The 19,826-nt window shown below is 35.5% G+C and overlaps 2 protein-coding genes across 3 annotated transcripts; one reads left to right on the forward strand and one right to left on the reverse strand.

Moving 5' to 3' along the window:
* Positions 1-824: 824 nt before the first annotated feature.
* Positions 825-3,945, forward strand: cd7al (cd7 antigen-like). The gene is made up of 4 exons (XM_073851255.1): positions 825-937; positions 1,180-1,533; positions 2,695-2,801; positions 3,075-3,945. Exons 1-4 carry the CDS (start codon positions 877-879, stop codon positions 3,249-3,251), a joined length of 699 nt encoding a protein of 232 aa, XP_073707356.1. The 5' UTR covers positions 825-876; the 3' UTR covers positions 3,252-3,945.
* On the reverse strand, positions 3,599-19,777 carry rhot1b (ras homolog family member T1). Of its 2 annotated transcripts, XM_073851253.1 has the most exons (20): positions 19,534-19,777; positions 18,503-18,561; positions 18,313-18,394; positions 18,102-18,145; positions 17,896-17,949; positions 17,610-17,662; positions 16,538-16,646; positions 15,932-16,033; positions 15,718-15,816; positions 14,512-14,620; positions 13,692-13,812; positions 13,094-13,178; positions 12,693-12,838; positions 12,441-12,541; positions 10,651-10,781; positions 10,000-10,083; positions 9,663-9,785; positions 9,205-9,407; positions 8,398-8,520; positions 3,599-4,298 (listed from the first exon to the last, which is right to left on the reverse strand). In XM_073851253.1, exons 1-20 carry the CDS (start codon positions 19,568-19,570, stop codon positions 4,181-4,183), a joined length of 1,983 nt encoding a protein of 660 aa, XP_073707354.1. In that variant the 5' UTR covers positions 19,571-19,777; the 3' UTR covers positions 3,599-4,180. The 2 variants fall into 2 exon arrangements, with proteins under 2 accessions (XP_073707354.1, XP_073707355.1); XM_073851254.1 differs by lacking the exon at positions 8,398-8,520.
* Positions 19,778-19,826: the final 49 nt, after the last annotated feature.

The following is a 19,826-nucleotide window of genomic DNA, read 5'->3' on the forward strand; positions in this document are numbered from 1 at the left end:
GATCTACAGGCAAGTGACTCATAGGGTGTCCTAACTTGTCACACATGTCGTTTTCCTCTTGGCTGTATTTTTTCTTAAATAAACAATGACACAGTGTGATATGTCATGTGATGATGTTTATCTGAGGATTTATTTTCAAAATTTTAAGAACTGCCAAGGACCAGCTATTTTTTTTATTATGTACTGATACAGAAAACCATGGAATTCAATAGGGTGTCCTAACCTTTTCATATGACTGTATATATATAAACTTTGGTGTGATTTCTTTTACACTGTGTTCTCTATTTTTTGATGTAGTTCGTAATGAATCATCGTGTATGCATGTATGATTTGAAAGCTTTGTTTGATTTTGAGTACAGGTTAATTGGGTTTTGAAGTGATTGTTTGATTTTGCCAGAAGAATCAGGGGTTCTGTGAATTTAGTTTGAACATTTGGATTTGTGTTTAAGGTTTTGAGAAAATAAGTGATGTTTCAAAAAATGAGTTTTAGCAATTCAAAAAACCTTGACATATTGGCCTCTCTTCATCCCACCCAATACCTAAATGTAACAACTACCTTACTAACTAGTAATAAGCAGTAATTGGGAGTTTATTTTGGCATAAGTTGTAGTTAATAGTCAACAGTGTAGCCGTATTATTAAATACTACTACACTTTTGACTTATTTAACAATATAAACATGACTCTGAACGTTTTTCACCATGACGAAACTGAAATCGACAAACCACTTCACATTGGTTTCCCTTTCCTCTTCAACTGTCAAGGTGGAGTCAAGACACTGTGCTCCTCATTTTCATGTGACATCATTTCGTTACTCTCAGAGACTATCTGGCTTTCTAACCAGTCACTATCTTCTTACTTAATTTACTTTTTAATAATGTTAGGTTTTAAGTATGCTCATGTTATGCTCTTGTTTCTTATCACCCCTTCTGTAACTGGTAAGTTAATATTTCATTCTATCTGAACCTTTTTGTTGTAGTTTTTTAAAGACTTACTACATTGTGGTAGTTTCATTAAATGGTCAGCAGTTAAACTAAAGTTTACATACAGAAATGACAACACTTTGCAGTAGAGCTTTGTTCTCATTAAAAGTAATGTTGAGTTTGAAGGAAACTGTGTAACTTTGCAGTGCAAGTGATTACCTAGACAATGTGACTAATTTGAAGTCATTTCACCTCAGCACATGGGGGAATTGTTTATATCCACAGAGTAAGAAATTCATCCACTGACATTTCCTGTGAATCGTCAATAAAAGAAGAAAAACCATTTGCCTTTACGCTGAAACGCAGGTTGCTGCAGCACAGACCAGTGCTGTATCTTTCTAAAGGACGCTCACCATATATCAATCAATCTGAGGACAAGAATCGCATCACTGTGCGTGATGAGTTGGACAACCACACAGTTCATCTGTCCATCTCAAACCTGCAGGGACAGGACACAGACGTGTACCACTGTGAATTCCACTATGGTGATCTTCCATATGATAGGAATGTCCCTGGCAAGATGGAGTACTTCATCTATGTTGAAGACTTCTGTAGGTGAACCTTTACTGATTTCACTTCAAATGTGAATTTACATGAAAAGAATAGTCCAGGGGCCTCATTTATAAAGACTTGCGTAAAAACCATCCTTGATTTTATCTAAGAACTTTTCTGATTTGATCGTAAGAGCGATTCAGAGAAAACGAAGTCATTCGGTTATAAATCACAAATGATCGTGGAATTGTGTGCAGCTGAATGTTCCGCCGTTGAAACGCCCCTGCTTAATTAATTAACATATAAAATGAGCTCATTCCTAAAGCAAAAACTCTGTGACGATGGCAAGTAAAAAGGAGCGCAAGAAATCAAATTATAGTGAGGCTGAACTATCTGCAATACCAGGCATTACCACAAGGAAACGGTCGTACGCCAAGCTGGAATCTGACGTGGAGATAAGTACTTTTCCACGTCAAAGACGGTTTTTATAAATCTGTACTTTGACGTGGATTTGATCGTACGAACACTCTAAGATCAAATCAGTGCGTAAGAAATTTTTATAAATGAGGCCCCTGGTCTATGGTAATATTACCTCCAAACACAGTAAATAGCCCAAAAGAGGTTAATCTTGCATTTAATCATAGAGATGCATGTCATTTGCAACAGAAAATATTGAAGTTTTGTGTGCATGCAGTTTGGCAGCTGTAGGACAATTAATTATTTGGTGTTGATTAGCTAACTCTGCAATGTGCATTTAGTACCTCATCTCAACAAGAACATATTGGTTACTGTTTATTCTCACTATGTTAACATTTTGTAAACCATTAAATCGAGACATTAGATACCTGCAATTTACTAGTACCCCAGTTTATGAAACTAAGTACTATGAGATGCACTCAAACAACGAAAGTCTCAAATTACTCAGAAGCAGCTACCACAAAAGGATTAACCTAAATCACATGGTCAATATTTATAGAAGTGATTAAGAACGCTGTATAGTGACTATTAGTACAGCAGTAGGCACAAAGCCTAGAAACCAACTAACTATGCTTATAGTAGGCAACGACAATAAATACCTACTGGAAACTGAAATTTAAAATAAGATAAAGTTAGACAGAAACCTACTTGACAAATACTTTATCAGATCTTACATTAAAATGAAAATGTGAAAGTATAGAAATAGAATGTATACATTTTATTGTTTCTTTTTTTTGTTGTAGCTCATGAGCCTTGTAATTGTTCAAGTTACCTGCAACTGCTGTATGTGATCTCTGGAGCTGCATGTCTACTGGGTGTTCTGCTTTTCACTCTTGCTACTGCTTACTGTGTAAGTATTTTATTTATAGCTTCAAATTAGATTTTTAGGGTAAAGTGGGGTAACCTGTGCCATGTGTTACTTAGTTGTTCTCTAGATCAATTATAGAAATTTGAATACTTTTTTTAATTTGATTTATATTTGCATTTAAATCTTACATGACAGAGATTTGGAATCTTATATGCGGTTTAGAGTAGCTGTCTTTCCGGCTATATATGGTTACTCCCCACTACATATTCAGTGTTTCGGTTAAACCCTCCCTTCTACCGGTTTCCTCTCATGCAGTGTAAATGGCAGAACCGCACAAAGCCACAGCCTGTAGTTCCTGTTTATGAGGAGATGACCGGGGTGCGGCCCACCAAAGGAAAAGCCACAAGCTGTCACAAAGATATTGCAAAACTGGAGGAAGCAAACAGCTCTGTGGCACATTTGTTCAGCAAAGAAAACCCTTATGTTAATTGATTTAACAAGGTATTGATTGTTAGTGACTCCACTGAAGTGTAGAAGTTCATGAGGATGCTCCAGCTTACTCTCAAACCTTTCTGAATCATCAGCTTTAAAAGTTGTTTGTTAGCATTAAAGTTGTCTTTTCATCTTTCATCTATACCTCCATGTTAATGGTACTTAAAGACATATCATTTTAATGCTACAAGTACAGAATGTCAGCTTATGTCCTTTTTATAGAGAACGTATCTGCTTTTTTTGTCTGTGGCACAAAACAGTTATGATAAAAGACAAAGTATTTTGTATTATGTGATACAAAAATGTTTTTTTTTTTTTTTTTAAAGCGTTGTGCTTATACAAAAATACATTGTTGAAGGACCTGTTTATTGAAAAGATGGAAAAAGGCAGAAACTGACAAAGGAAAAAAACAGATGACAGACTTTCACATCATTGTTCTGTTCAGACATTTCAAATATTAAAGCATGCAGATAAATGATAGAAGACTGAGTGTTTGTACAGTTTCACATTTACACAAGCAGAAGATGTGGCTTCCTGTCTTGTCTCACACTTGGTTGATTTTGGACTGCAAACAGTCCATCTAGATTTAAAGACAAACGTGAGAGCAAAGTGTTGCATTTGTTGGCTTTAAATATAAATGCTTTTTAATGTTTTTATTCACTTTGTAACAAATAAATATTCTCTCTCATTTACATATTTACAGTTTGCTTGCATCATGTTTAAAGAAAACCATTCTAGTTTTCTTCCCTTAAATAGAGACCCAGGACCTGGGAATGTACATACTATAACAATTCGATAGAAATACAAATATAACAGCTATGTTACTTTATGCTTTCTTTTTAAAAACTAAATATTTCTATTGGTTTTCCTTGTACATGGAAAATAACTAGGGCAGATAGGAAATGAAGGAAGTACATTTTGTGGTTAGCTCATCGAGATCTGAGGAGGGCTCTGTACATGGCAAAGCCAAGCACAGCACAAACTGTGGCTCCAACACTCACTCTGAGCCAAAACATAGAGCTCTTCAGGTCAGCATGGGTAATATGCCTGAGAAAGAAAAGAGAAATTAATAAAAATGTCAAGTATCTTCCATTTACTATACAGCTTTTCTATCTTAAAGTAAATCAAAAGTTAAGTAACTTCGGTTGTAAACATCAAAATAAAAATAAAACGCAAGTTTAGTGGACAATAATGCCTGAAAAGAGACAAACCAATGAATTAAAATAAACAGGAGAATAAATGCTGTATATACAAACGTGTTATTTAAAGGGAATGAAGAAAATGTTAATGTGCAACACTAAAACATTACAAAATCTAGATGAAGGATGAAGAAAGATGACAAATTTCAGTGTCAGGAAATAGCAATGACAGATGGAAAACACAAAGAAACCTTAAAGGAACACTCCACTTTTTTTGGAAATAGGCTCATTCTCCAACTCCCCCCGAGTTAATAAGTTGATTTTTTACCGTTTTGAAATCCATTCAGCCGTTCTCCTGTTCTGGCGATATCACTTTTAGCATAGCTTAGCATAGATCATTGAATCCTATTAGACCAATAGCATCGCATTCAAAAATGACCAGCGAGTTTCCATATTTGTTGTATTTAAAACTTGACTGTTCTGTAGTTATATCGTGTACTAAGAACTGCAAAGAAATGCAAAGCTGCGAGTTTGTAGGCTGATAAGATTAGGAACTACACTTCCATTCCGGCGTAATAGTCAAGGAAGTTTGCTGCCGTAATATGGCCGAAGCAGGCTAGTTTAGTATTTGCACATGTGCTGCGTGGTATTACTGCTCCTGCTTCAGCCTTATTACGGCAGCAAACTTCCTTGACTATTACGCCGGAATGGGAGTGTAGTTCCTAATCTTATCAATCAAATTTGAAGCTTTGCATTTCCACCGGTCTTAGTACACGATATAACTACAGAAGAGTCAAGTTTTAAATAGGACAAATATTGAAACTCGTTGGTCATTTTTGAATGTGATGCTATTGGTCTAATAGGATTCAATGATCTATGCTAAGCTATGCTAAAAGTGATATCGCCAGAACAGGAGAACGGCTGAATGGATTTCAAAACGGTAAAACTCAACTTATTAACTCGGGGGGAGTTGGAGAATGAGCCTATTTCCAAAAAAAGTGGAGTGTTCCTTTAAGAAGAGGAAACAAAGAGGAAAATGGTAATAACTAGATCACTGTGTTGCAACTTGTAAAAGAATGAAATACTGAATTGCTGCATGTCACAAGTTGTAAGTCAGATGAGAATGACATGAATTAAAACATGACGAATGTGCAGGATCGTGCTTAAAGGGTTACTCCACCCCAAAATAAAAATTGTCAGTTACCCCCGTGTTGTTCCAAACCTGTAAAACCTTCGTTCATCCGGGAGGCTTGTCACTGTCCCATTGACTCCCAGGTAAATACCACTGTCAAGACGTGACAAGCCTCCTGGTTTTCATCCAAAATATCTTAAATTGCGTCGAACAAATCTTTTACGGGTTTGAAAGGACATGGGGGTAAGTGATTAATGACAAAACGTTCATTTTGGGGTGGAGTAACCCTTTAACTCTAAACCTGCCGCCCAGTTAAATAAGAGGGTGCATTCCTTCTATTTGAATATCTAATTAATTATTTTATTAGAAGCAGGCATACATGTTTGTCTAAGGCATGAGAAAGTGGGCTTCCCCAGCCTGAAAGTCCCTATATTCTAGGCTCCAAAGGACTTTTCTTATCTACTTAAATATCTTTGGGAGTTTTTCTCATCATTTGACTTGTTCACTGGGGGGATTTGTGTGGCACTACTCTTTGCATAACTCCTTTATACCTGCAGTGGGGCAAATAAGTATTTGATACACTGTCGATTTTTCAAGTTTTCCCATTTACAAAGAATGGAGAGATCGGTAATGTTCATCATAGATACACCTCAACTGTGAGAGACAGAATCTAAATAAAAAAAAAAAACAGAAAATCACATTATATGCCTACCAACCAGCAAGAATTCTGGCTTTCACAGACCTGTTAGCTTGTCTTTAAGAAACCCTCCTATTCTCCACTAATTACCTGTATTAATTGCATTTGTTTGAACCCGTTAGCTGTATAAAAGACACCTGTCCACACACTCAATCAATCAGACTCCAACCTCTCCACTATGGGCAAGACCAAAGAGCTCTAAAGACACTAGGGACAAAATTGTAGACCTGCACAAGGCTGGGATGGGCTACAGGACAATAGGCAAACAGCTTGGTGAGAAGGCAACAACTGTTGGTGCAATTATCAGATAATAGAAAGAAATTCAAGATGACTGTCAATCTCCCTCAGACTGGGGCTCCATGCAAGATCTCGCCTTGTGGAGTATCAATAATCCTGAGAAAGGTGAGGGATCAGCCTAGAACTACATGGGAGGACCTGGTGAATGACCTGAAGAGAGCTGTGACCACAGTCTCAACGGTTACAACACACTACACTGGATTAAAATCCTGCAGCGCGCGCAAGGTCAGCACATGTCCAGGCCCGTCTGAAGTTTGCCAAAGACCATCTGGATGCTTCAGAGGAGGCATGGGAGAAGGTCATGCGATCAGATGAGACCAAAATAGAACTTTTTGGTGTAAACTCCAAAAGAAAAAAAGAAGGATTAATACAATTCTAAGAACACCATCCCAACCGTGAAGCATGGGGGTGGAAACATCATGCTTTGGGGGTGCTTTTCTGCAAAGGGGACAAGATGACTGCACAGTACTGAGAGGAGGATGGATAGGGCCATGTATCGCAAGATTTTGGGCAACCCCAGTAAGAGCATTGAAAATGGGTCGTAGCTGGGTCTTCCAGCATGACAATAACCCCAAACACACAGCCAGGGCATCTAAGGAGTGGCCTCATAAGAAGCATTTCAAGGTCCTGGAGTGGCCCAGCCAGTCTCCACACCTGAACCCAATAGAAAATCTATGGAGGGAGCTGAAATTCTGTGTTGCCCAGCAACAGCCCCAAAACCTGATAGATCTGGAGAAGATCTGGAGAAGACCTGTATGGACCAAAATGGGCCAAAATGCTGCAGTGTGTGCAAACCTGGCCAAGAACTACAGGAAACATCTGACCACTGTAATTGTAAACAAAGGTTTCTGTACCAAATATTAAGTTCTATTTTTCTATTGTATCAAATACTCATTTCATACAATAAAATGGAAATTAATTATTTAAATATCATACAATATAATTTTCAGGATTTCTTTTTTAGATTCTGTCTCTCACAGTTGAGGTGTACCTATGATGAAAATTACAGATCTCTCCATTCTTTGTAAGTGGGAAAACTTCGGCAGTGTATGAAATACTTATTTGCCTCACTGTTTATGTTTGTGAAAAGTGCTAAACAACTAAACTGGACTGAAGTATCCAAAAAGGCTTGGTGACCCATCCAAAAATCTACAACCCAACACAAAATGATGTGACAATCCACAGAACATTACTGCCTTGGCCTGTCCACTTATGTATTTTCATATAGTCTATATGGTCAAATGGTTATTAGCAAATTAAGCCAGAGGCACTTTGCCAAATCAGAATAAGAGTTAAAGGTGCAGTGTGTAGATTTTTGCGGCATCTAGCGGTGATGTTGTGAATTGCAACCAACGGCTCCCGTCCACCGCTCACCCCTCCCTTTACAGAAGCTACGGTGGCCCACACGGGATTAAGATGTCGTCGTTTTACACAGCAAAGAGTAATGAGGTTTCTTTTAAAATGTAAACTAAGGAATTATATTTACTTAATAATTCAATAAAACTATGTTATTGTGAATATTACAGTTACTTGTTCATCGTGTTTTTCCACTATAACAACAGTGATGAAACGCGATCTGTAGAGCAGTTTGTCCGTTTAGGGCTACTGTAGAAACAATACGGCGACTTCCATGTGAGGGGACCCGCGGTGTATGTAGATATAAACTGATAATTCTAAGGTAATAAAAACATAATGGTTCATTAAGTAAGGTCTTTATACACCCCTGAAAACATAGTTATGTATACTACATTGCACTTCTGTCTAGAGATCATCTTAAATATTACACATTGCACCTTTAATAAATGGAGAAAAAAAAGGATGAATTATGATAAAAGCAAAAGAGGTGATGGTGATGAACCAAGATAAAGGCATCCTGAGAACCTGCTAAAGATGACAGTGTAGAGTTTGGTCCGAACCGTCTGCACGAGCTCAGAGTTGAGGAAGTTCTGACACAGACAGAAGGTACACCTGTTACAGGTACACATGCAGCGCAGACGCGCATGGCTGCCAACACACACAGAAAGATACAGGCAAACAGCAGAAATGAGTCACTAGGAAACAGAATACAATATAGTGTAATTCTGAGTTAAAAGAGAAAAGTCATGAAATGAAGAAGTGAAAGAATTAAATACACATTGTTCATTTGAATATTCCTTCAAGTTATTTCAAACAAGTGTAACATTTTCTAGTGTTTACTGTCCACACTGAAGTCGTTGTTGCTCTCTTTTTGTCTTACACAATGAGAGGAAAAATAGGGGAAAATATGATTTATATCACATGCTTGGAGATTTTGCAAACTGTACTGAATTTCAACGAATATGTACTGTCAGTAGTGTAATTTCATGATGAGTCTGCAATTGAAGAACAGAAATCATCTGACTCATACGATGCTCTGCAGCCAGACGGTTTGGAGTTTTCTGTTTTAGGGAAATCATTTATTTTGAGTAAACCACAAACCATAAACCATGTATTGGTTTTGTTTTTATCTGTATGTGGAAATAACCTCTGCCAGATAAACAAGAGTGGTCAATTGAGAAAATAACAAATAAAATAAAATAACTAATAAAATAACATAAAACTCAATAAAATTAAAAAAGGAACTGATAAACAGAGGTAACTGTAGGAACACCACTGTCCTGTGTTAAAATACCCTTTAAACTAAATTGTGGATATTGAGAGATCACTTACGGATATACAGCCATGGTGGTGAGTTTGATGAAGATGTCTTTGCTGGGAGCCGCAGCTGTGTTACAGGTATAGGACTGAGGCGGTGGCATCTTGTGCTTGCGACAGAATTCCAGTGGAGTCATACGGTATTGCTGCTTTGTTTCTGGCAGGTCTGACTTTGCAGCAATCAACATACATGGAGTCTTACTATCCATGAAGTATTGCTAGTAAATAAAGTAAAAAATGCATTTAGATCATTATTATGACATAAGAACAACACAATTAATACCATGAGATATTATGCAGAATATATCATGCAAAATAAAGTTAACAGTTATAAAGGAATAAGACCAAGGATGTGAAGTCATCTGTTCTGTTGCAGTTTAACTGCTCTGTATTTATAATTAGAAAGCATAGTATTGGCTTTGCTCTTTTGCTCTGTAAAGCCAAAAAAGTGAGGTTAAAGTGTAAAAGCAAACCTTAAAGATTTCTGCACAGTACTCAAAAGAGCAAGGGTTGCTGACATCATAGATCAGACACACAATGTCGCATGAAAGTTCGGTCTCAGACAGGAAATCAAAATCTGGAAAGATTTCATGGAGCTGAAGAAAAAACAAAAAAAACATAGAACAAAGTTTCAAAGATTCAGTTTTTTTTTTCAGGAATCTATCATGATAAATATTGGTCCATTCTCTAAACTCTTCATATTGCTTAAATGCATGATGTAAGAGCAAATGGTTTGAGGAACTATAGTTTTGAGGTACTATAGTTCCCCATACTGAAAAAAAAAGTTCCTGTAAGACAATAACTATTTACCAACAAGTACTTCTCCTGTCCATACACATGTGCAGTGCTGATTGCATAATATGATTTGTGTTCTTCTTTTATGGCCCTCTGACGCTGTAAGGAACAGACAGTAAATACAAATCTTAGAGAAATCATGACAATGTCACATCTGAAATAAGCATTTTACACTTTTTAACAAATCTTTTGATGAATGAAATGCAAATGATATCAGAAATACCACAGACGAGATTGTAAAATGCCTTGGTTTCAAAATCATGTTCTTGGGTGTTCCTCTAAACACACATTATCTCTGATGAAATCTAACACTGCGCAAGGGCTTATAAATGCTTCTGCAATACTTTACATAAGTTATACCTTCAAAGTATTTATTAAACATTTTTCAATCCTAATGCATTTTGAACATTTCAAGTTGTATAATTTAGCATTAATGTACTATGAATGAACATGAATTAACACTGAACAATTGTATATTTACAAATGAAAAAAGTAATCTATATTATTTAATCTTGTAAAAACTGTTCACCCTAATGCATTAGCAGATCTTAACTAAACAGCTTATTTCATTCCATAAAAAAAATATAAAGTGCTACAATTAACTGAAGTTGATGGGTATGTATGGTTTATGGTTTTCACTCAAAGTGTTTTTTTCTTGTTACTGACCACAAGGTTTCTGCCAAGGAAGCCCTGCAGGAAACCAGTTTTGCCACTTCCAGTTATACCAAACACATGACAGCGAAATACATTCCGTTGCGTCTGCTTCTTCTGAAGGTCGAGTTTCTTATCACGGGTCACTAGCATGTGCAAATACATTCAGTTAGGAACACATGTTTCATACTGCACTTAAAGAGTTATAAACAAAATACATCATATTTTTAAGTTAATGGCATTCTGCATCTGCAGTTACTCTAACAACCACAAGAAGGCGCAATGGCCCATAAATAGATAATCTAAGATTAAAATTCATTTATTCAATTTCATAACATTTCAAAAACTCTTTTTTTTCTCCAAATGTGGAACACAGAAGAAATACACGAAAGAAAAGAAAATGTTACAGTTTTGTGTTGTGAAGTACAGTTGAAGTCAAAAGTTTATATACATATATTTATATAAACTTGCAGAATCTGCTAAATGTTAATTATTTTACTAAAATAAGAGGGATCATACAATTTCCTTTTTTATTTAGTACTGACCTGAACAAGATTTCACATAAAAGATGATTACATATAGTCCACAAGAGAAAATAATAGTTGAATTTACAAAAATGACCCTATTCAAAAGTTTACATACACTTGATTCTTAGCTGTGGATTATTCAGGTAACAACACAGTATTATTATTATTTTTTTATTTTTTTTTGTTTTGTGATAGTTGTTCATGAGTGCCTTGTTTGTCCTGAAGAGTTAAACAGCCCACTGTTCTTCAAAAAAAATCCTTCAGGTGCCACATATTCTTTGATTTTTCAGCATTTTTGTGTATTCGAACCCCTTTCCAACAATGACTGTACAATTTTGAGATCCATCTTTCACACTTAGGACAACTGAGGGACTCATTCGCAACCATTACAGAAGGTTCAAACATTACTGATGCTTCAGAAGGAAACACAATGCATTAAGAGTCAGGGGGTGAAGACTTCTCAAATTTGAAGATCAGGGTAAATTTATTTTATTTTGTCTTTTGGGAAACATGTAAGTATCTTCTATAGCTTCTGAAGGGCAGCAATAAATGAAAAAATATGATATTTAGGCAAAACAAGAAAAATTTACGCATCTTCATTCTGTTCAAAAGTTTACAGCCCTAGCTCTTAACAGATCATTTTTCTTTCTGGTGCATCAGTGAGCATTTGAACCTTCTGTAATAGTTACACATGAGTCCCTCAGTTGTCCTGTGAAAAGATGCATCTCAAAATTATATAGTCATTATTGGAAAGGGTTTAAATACACAAACATGCAGGAAAAACTAAAGAATTTGTGAGACCTGAAGGATTATTCAGAAGAACAACGGCAGTTTAACTGTTCAGGACAAACAAGGGACTCATGAACAACTATGACTAAACAAAAACACAGCTGTGGATCATTCAGGTAACAACACAGTGTTAAAAATCAAGTGTATGCATACTTTTGAATGGAGTAATTTTTATAAATTCAACGATTCAACGACACATCTTTTATGTGAAATATCTTATTCGGGTCAGTACTAAATAAAAAAATAGCATCCATTTTGTATAATCCCTCTTATTTTGGTAAAATAATTAACATTTTGAAGATTCTGCAAGGTATATGTAAACTTTTGACTTCAACTGTATATAAGTGGTAATTTAACAAATGTCTTAAAAAAAGTCTTAAAAATGCTTAAAAGTTGAATTTTTGCATGCTCTAATTTTCAAAACTACTCAGAAGTAGTAATTATAGAGGTATATGTTTATGTATGTTATATACCAAATATATGTCTTACCAATTATAGCAGATGCCTGAGATTCCTGCTCAGCAATGATAGAGTAACCAAGATAACCAAGATATTCCAGACATCTCTGGACATCCAGGTAAGTTGTTAACCTTCAAAAAAAAAAAACATTGATAATTGATAAACTTATAAATCATTTCTATACTGTGCTGAAAACTATTTCATAACTATGTCCACCACATTTACTTCACTAGGGATGACTATAATTCTTGTACTGAAACATCTGGAATGTTTTATACACACGTCCACTGAGAGAGATAGCCTTGGTATGTGATCCAGCCCTGGTCATTAGTGCAGACTGTACTGTTCACATCCAGTCCCCAGGGGATGTAGGGAAAAACATTGAATAGATCCATAAGCTCTTCAGGGGACAATGCACAGTCTCTGTCCTAAAGTAGATAAAAACAAGCTTCAGTATAAACGATAAAGATAAAGATAAAACCAACATCCAGAAAATGTAATAATTTTACATTTTTATCTAAACCTTTCAATAAAATGGGCTATTTCATTTATTAATATTTTAGCCAGGTACAAAAGAATAACCGTAATTATTTTAATAAAATATGAACTTTCTTGCCTGTCTAATTGGATTCTGATAAACATTTGTTAGTCATATTAGTCATGCCTGAGGCAAACACTCTTACCTTATCATGTTTGTCAAAAACACTCTGTAGGAACAGGTAAGCATTGTGATTGAGCTCTGGGGTGCAGTCTGGTGGTATTTTTAACCTGTAAAAATTTAAACATTGAGTCAGATGTCAATACCTGCAAGATTAGCAGATTAGCATAGTTGGATTAAATTGGGATTTCCACAAAGTCTCAAATGGGGAGCAATCTAAGAAGATTAAGAAAGTTAGGGGTTAAGAGAGTTCAAGCCTGTTCTTAATTACTCTAAGTGAACTGTCAATCCACAAACACAAACACACACACACACACACACACACACACACACACACACACACACACACACACACACACACACACACAAAACATTACAACTAAGTTAAAAAAAATAATATCTCAAGTAAATAATAAATTGCATTTCAAGAGAAATGCGATTTCTTTTCCTAAGAAATGTAAAACTACATCATGTTTTAACCAACAAAAGATTTACTGATGTCTCTTCAGAAAAGCCAAATTAATAGAACTTAACTTAGAAATAAAAGGTGAAAGATGCTTCAACACATGAATAGACAATGTGAATAGTTAAATAATTGATTGATTAGAAGTGGTTGTTCTCACGGGGGAAACAGGTAGTCCTGATGCAGCTCAAGATCGTCATCATATCCAAACCTCCGCAGTACAGCCCACGTGGTCTCATGCCTTCCTCTTTGGATGAAGAGAGTATGTAGGAAGAGGAAACCTGTATTAAAAAATACATTAATTAACATAGCACCATGTTGACTGACAAACCTTTTCACAGTTTGGGTCATTTACCTGGCCTAGATGACAAGGACAACTGACAGCAGAACCATTGCCTTTTTACCAAGTTCAGATTTTGGAGTCTTCATTAATGAATTGATGATACAAATAAGGTGTCTTCAAGGAGTAGTTCACTTCCAGAAGTGAAGCGAAACAATCTGTCATTTACAATCTGTCATTGAACTTCTTTGCACGTTCACTTTGTAAACACTGGGTCGGTACTTCTGCAGCAATGTAGGATGATTTTGAAGTTAGAGGGGAAATGAGATGGAAGTTTTTCAACATACCCTAACTGTATTGAACCGGAATGCACAGAGTGCTAGATAAGACCCTTATTCCTTGGCTGGGGTCGTTTAGAGCTGCATTGAAACAGCATTTTGGAAGCACCATAGAAGTCCACTATATGGAAATAATTCCTGAAATGTTTTCCTCATTTCTTTACAACTGACGAAAGAAATACATAAACAGCTTGGATGACAACGGGGTGAGTGCATTATCTGTAAATTTTAGTTCTGGAAGTGAACTACTCCTTTAATTAAGGGAGAAATTCAAAATTTGCAGTTCTTGGGAACCACCGCACCTGGATTAAGATCTAGAGCTCAAGACCTGCACATGTTAAACTTCACAAATGCAGCCTTACCTTTGAGAGTGAGCCCATTATCACACACGCCATCTGTCAGGTTTTTTCTTACAACATTTTTTACATCCTCCAGGGCCTGTGGGGCTAGTGGGGTGTTGAAACAAGTTCTCTACAAATAAGAATCAGATAATGACATTGAATACACAGTGCCTAATCTTACCCAAACCTTAAAGAAAACAATTTGAACTTGAAATCCTGTTTAAATTAAGTTAAACCATAATCTTATGAATTAATTTACATGGAAAGTTGATCTAAAAAGGAAAACTGTGTTACCCACAGTCACCAACCTCATGTTGATCAAAACCCGTAAGACATTCATTCATCTTTAAAAACCAAAACAAAGAATAAAGGGTTGTTCTTGTGTTTAAATAAAGCACACCTGACCTTCCGTTTACCATATTTGATGTGCTCTGTGTTATATATTAATACATGATCTGTTTTTGCTTTATGTCAAGGAAAATCTCCAAACAAAACCACAGCAGAACTCTTTTGCTTCTCAGAGCAGCAAACAACAGTGCATTGTTACTTAATGAATACGACTCAGCTCATGAAGAATGTGACTTGCCACCACCTACTGACCATTTGCATTTTCTCCCCCAATAATTTCATTACTATTTTTTAAAGAATAAAAAAACTAATTCAATAGCATTATTTATGCAAATTGTAAATGCTTTGTGAATGTATTAAAATCACCTCTCAGCTTAAGACTCTACTTCAAATGCAGCTTTTGTGACACTTCTGCAGTGTAAAGATAAATTTGGTTGATACCAATTTCATCTGATTTGTAACAGTATCTAATTGATTGATTAAATACAAGAATTTGACATAAAAGAGCAGCAAATAAGGTTATACTAAATTGCTGTTATAAAGATAAAAACCCATCTGGAAGTCAGTTTAAGGGGGCAAATATTATCTTGTAGTGGAAAAGTAAATGTCTGGACTACTGCACAGAATATAAAGAAGATGAACAGCATTGGGAATCACTTGTATGCAGTGAACATAAACCAGCTAAGTTGCCAGCACAAAAAAAAAAACACTCTATATATTGCTAATTATTATTATCAACAAAATCCCAGAAAATATTGAGATTTTTTGCCAATATTACACACCCCTAATTATGAAATAGCCCAATTAATTAGAAGTGGATGTCCACAAATTGTGTTGTGCACCTTAAAAGGACATAAATTTGCACAGCAGATATCTCACCTGAAAAAATGTGAGCTCATAATCATTGAGAATGCCATCGTTGTCCAAATCCGACACCTTAAAGACACGTGTCAATGCCCGAACACATGCAGACCTCATCTGTAAACCAAATAAAATACAGTTAAACTTTAGATTGCAATACCACAGTACAATACAAGTTTTGTATGTTTACAAATATCATTAAAATGATAGTCGTATGCAAAGGTGTGCACACCTCTTTCTTCTCTGGACAGTAGAGAGGCCCTGTAGGGTGAAGGACAGCCTTCTGTGCATAGTAAAACAACTCTGAAATATTCTTCAGATTCTTGGCTGAACACTATAGAAAGAGGTAGAAAAGTTTATTTACATTAGAGGTAGTAATCTGTACTGACTGTAAAAGAGGTTTGAGTTTAGGATGTTCCATGTTCTTTCTCACTATTTCTGATGCGGCAATGAACTTCTTCATCAAGATCTTCAAAATCCACATCATGTTTCTTCAAATACCTATTTTTTAACTATCATAAACTATTTATATACTCTTATATATAATATATATATATATATATATATATATATATATATATATAATTTTATACATCCCTGACGTTATCTTGTAATTAACACTGCACTTCAAACTCAAAAAAATACTTCTAAATTTGTGGAGATTATTGGGAGTGGCTGCCTCTTTCTTTGATTGGCAAGCTTTTGGAATTCATTAATTTTATTGGAATCTACACAACACACAGACTGACAACACATGAGGGTGAAAGGAGAGGTTAGGGGTTAAGAGACATTTAGCTGCTCAGTATGCAAATAAATTAATATGCATGGTTTGGCATACCTCTACACAGGTCTCTATCTCTGTGTATTTGTTCATGATGGGGAGGACAGTCTCCATACTGCTGTGCTCAACCAGATCAGATTTATTCCCCACAAGGATCAGAGGAACCCTTAAACAAACACACACAGCGAAAGGTGAACACAAATATCGCACAAATAGCTTCTGGCTATTTTTAGTATACCAGGGAATTAACATACTGACTGCTTTAAACCCTTAATCTTGAAATTGCATGGCAACTGTGATAGTTCATTTGTGGCACTTGTGTTTAAGTTTGATAGCAAATGCAAATGCATTTTCATTAAATTTCAGATCTTAGATAGAAATTTGAGATATAAAATAATTTGTAATTTCAGAGAAGAGTGTTTGGAAAGGTTCGTTTTACAAGGTAATTACTCAGAATTTAGTAAAAAAATGTACACTTTTTTTATGAATTAAATTGGGTGGCTGATCATCATCCAAGAGGTATTACTGACATGTAAGCATGCCCACTTTAAAAAAAAAAAAAAAAATCTCTAGTTGGACAAGGAATGTTTCAGGTTCTAAAAGTTACAGTATGTTTTCATAGCACTGTGCACCGAAACAGCCAGACACAACAGCTTTTTCCCTCAGACCATATTTCACCTGAACAATACATAACAGGACTGCACATCTGTAAAGAACTTCTAAACACTGTTTAGTCTTTAAATAGCATATGTGCACAGTGTGAATCTTTTTTCTGTATTTTTCTCTGTACGTTTATTGCTAGTTGTTGTTATTATTATTTTTAATGTATTGTCTCTTCTCTTTATTATTAGTGTTATATTTATTTTTATTATATGTATGTCTATATATATCTGCACTATGTCTGTACTTTTTCTTTGCACTGGAAGCTCCTGTCACCAAGACATTTCAAATTCCTTTAGTGTGTAAACACACTTGGCAATAAAGCACTTTCTGATTCTGATGATATATGATATGCCCCATAAAATATAATCTACTTTCAAAGAAGAACATGTAACGTGTGTATTTGTCAGAAAGACACACAAAAAATCTAATGCAGCACACTGAACCACAAATACCTGCAGTTACTCACCTGCTGTCTTTGTCTGTTCTCTCATTTATCAAAGGAATCCAATGACTTGTCACCTGACAAAAAAATAATTTACTAAATCTGAATGCTATAAAAAATGCCTAATTCTAATAGGGCAGTAACTTCAATGATAACAATCAATTAGAATCTAACCAACTCAAAAGAGCTTGAGCATTTAGTATATTGTATAATCAATCAGATTTGAAAATCAAGGATTCATTATAAATATGTCAAGAAGTTATTCTACCTTACTGCATGAAAAATGGGTTGTATGATCAAGTTCTCTCACCTTCTCAATGGACTTCTTATTGTTCACGGAGTAGACTATACATATAACATTGGCCTAAAAAGGAATGCAAATATAATTTCACTTAGAAAATAAAAATAATAATAAATATAATTTTACAGACAGACAGACAGACAGACAGACAGACAGACAGACAGACAGACAGACAGATAGATAGATAGATAGATAGATAGTTTTGCAAATCTTACCTTTGATATCTCTTGATACAGCTGTTCATCTGTTTGTTCAGCTTCTGTGTATATTTAAACACACTGTTATTTCCTATTCAATAAAAAAATATTAGTATTTTTTTGTACATTTTGAGTAAATGTTGTGTAGATTAAAAAGGCACTTATTCGCACTGTGTCATACATATAACTATAATAGTTAACCACTATTATTTAATTTCTTGTTTAATACCCGAGTAGTCCACTATATGAGTTGGGACTCTCTCTGGTGTGACATCTGCTGGTATAGTAATCTCCTCAGCTCTGTAAGGAACCTATTATGACAAAAACATCAAATTTGACAAAAGAGCACAGGTACTGTTGCAAATAATACAGTCAGTGAGAACAATAATAACTGTTACATTAACAATAATAATACATACCACAGCCGGGAACTCCTCACTGACCAGTGTCATAATCAGGGATGTCTTCCCCACTTTGGCTGTTTACACAAATGCAAATAAAAGAGCATTAACGGATTCCTTATCTTCACACATCAGTCTGATTAACCTTGAAATACTTAACAAAATTTAGACACAAGCAATTCCTCAAGCAATTTTAATTTATGGTTTAGTGGGGAAAACCTTTCGTAATATGTTATAAGCTACCAGGTCTGAAGTTGAAGCCATGTGGCCCTTTTATTAGACATATTTTTTTATATATTTGCAGAGCTTAGATAGGCAAATACATTTGCGTTTGGCAAACTGTAACATTTACCAACCCTTTTGCATTAAACAAATATTGTTTGTCACAGATGAACCTCTTCATCTTTTTTTTTTTTTTTTTTTTTTTTGGCACAGGTCTCCATGGACCACAACAGAACTTAAATATTTCAAGAGCCTCAAGTTATTTATTCACACATTGTATTTTGCAAATCCTGCCTGCCTAGACAACATTCTGTAAAGCTAACGAACTGGCTTCCAAGACATCATTCCCAAAAGATACTGAGCTGCCTGCTTAGACAACATTCTCTGTAGTGAGTGCTCTACCTAGACAGTATTATTGTGCACAACACAAATTCATCTAAGCTCAAACTGAACCCCTTCAGTCGGGTGACTCGAAACGCTGACTAGATACTGTAGGAAGTTCACTATCCCTCTCATCCTATTGTCATAAATAAACCTAACAAAACATCTATGTCAATGTTAATCTTATGAAATCATGCGCTGTAATTACAAAAAGGGCAGGTTCAAAAAATCTCAAATTGCAGTGACAATACGGAAACCTTGTCAAAAGACATGATAGCGATTTTATATAATATTAGAATAAAACCATTTCAAACATTTTTATCGTGTATAAGATCAATATTTCAGTGGAGGAGAGTAAATGTTTAATTTTAGGGTTCAAATATTTTAAGGGTATGGTCGTTTCGTAACATTGAACAAGGAAACCGTGTCATCAATAAAAGACTTACGTTCTCCAACCAACAGAATCCTCACGTCTTTTCTCATATTTTCCTCTTGTGAAGTCAGATTGACCCTATTACAATCGTCAGGATTTTACATACGTCCACAGCAATGCACACCAATCCAGACACTAAGACATTATGAACAAACTGACTAGAAGGTTTTCGTTAAAATCATGGGATACGACGTTCTCCAGATGATATAAGCATCGGCATCTATTGGTACTGATGGAGTCAAGGATGGAGACACTCAGCGGCTGTGTACTGATGTAGATGTGTGGCACACACCTCCCTCTGACCTC

The sequence above is a fragment of the Garra rufa genome, chromosome 12 (genome assembly GCF_049309525.1).
Source record: "Garra rufa chromosome 12, GarRuf1.0, whole genome shotgun sequence".
NCBI classification, from domain to species: Eukaryota; Metazoa; Chordata; class Actinopteri; order Cypriniformes; family Cyprinidae; genus Garra; species Garra rufa.

Excerpts from the sequence above, each read along its gene's own strand:
- rhot1b (XM_073851253.1), bottom strand. The coding sequence starts at position 19,570 with ATGAGAAAAGACGTGAGGATTCTGTTGGTTGGAGAAC. Across the intron at positions 18,146-18,312 it reads TCATATAGTGGACTACTCGG|AAGCTGAACAAACAGATGAA; the intron begins GTATTAAACAAG and ends AAATATACACAG. Across the intron at positions 15,817-15,931 it reads ACTGTCCAGAGAAGAAAGAG|ATGAGGTCTGCATGTGTTCG; the intron begins GTGTGCACACCT and ends TTTGGTTTACAG.
- cd7al (XM_073851255.1), top strand. The coding sequence starts at position 877 with ATGTTAGGTTTTAAGTATGCTCATGTTATGCTCTTGTTTCTTATCACC. Across the intron at positions 1,534-2,694 it reads CATCTATGTTGAAGACTTCT|CTCATGAGCCTTGTAATTGT; the intron begins GTAGGTGAACCT and ends TTTTTGTTGTAG. Across the intron at positions 2,802-3,074 it reads CTCTTGCTACTGCTTACTGT|TGTAAATGGCAGAACCGCAC; the intron begins GTAAGTATTTTA and ends CCTCTCATGCAG.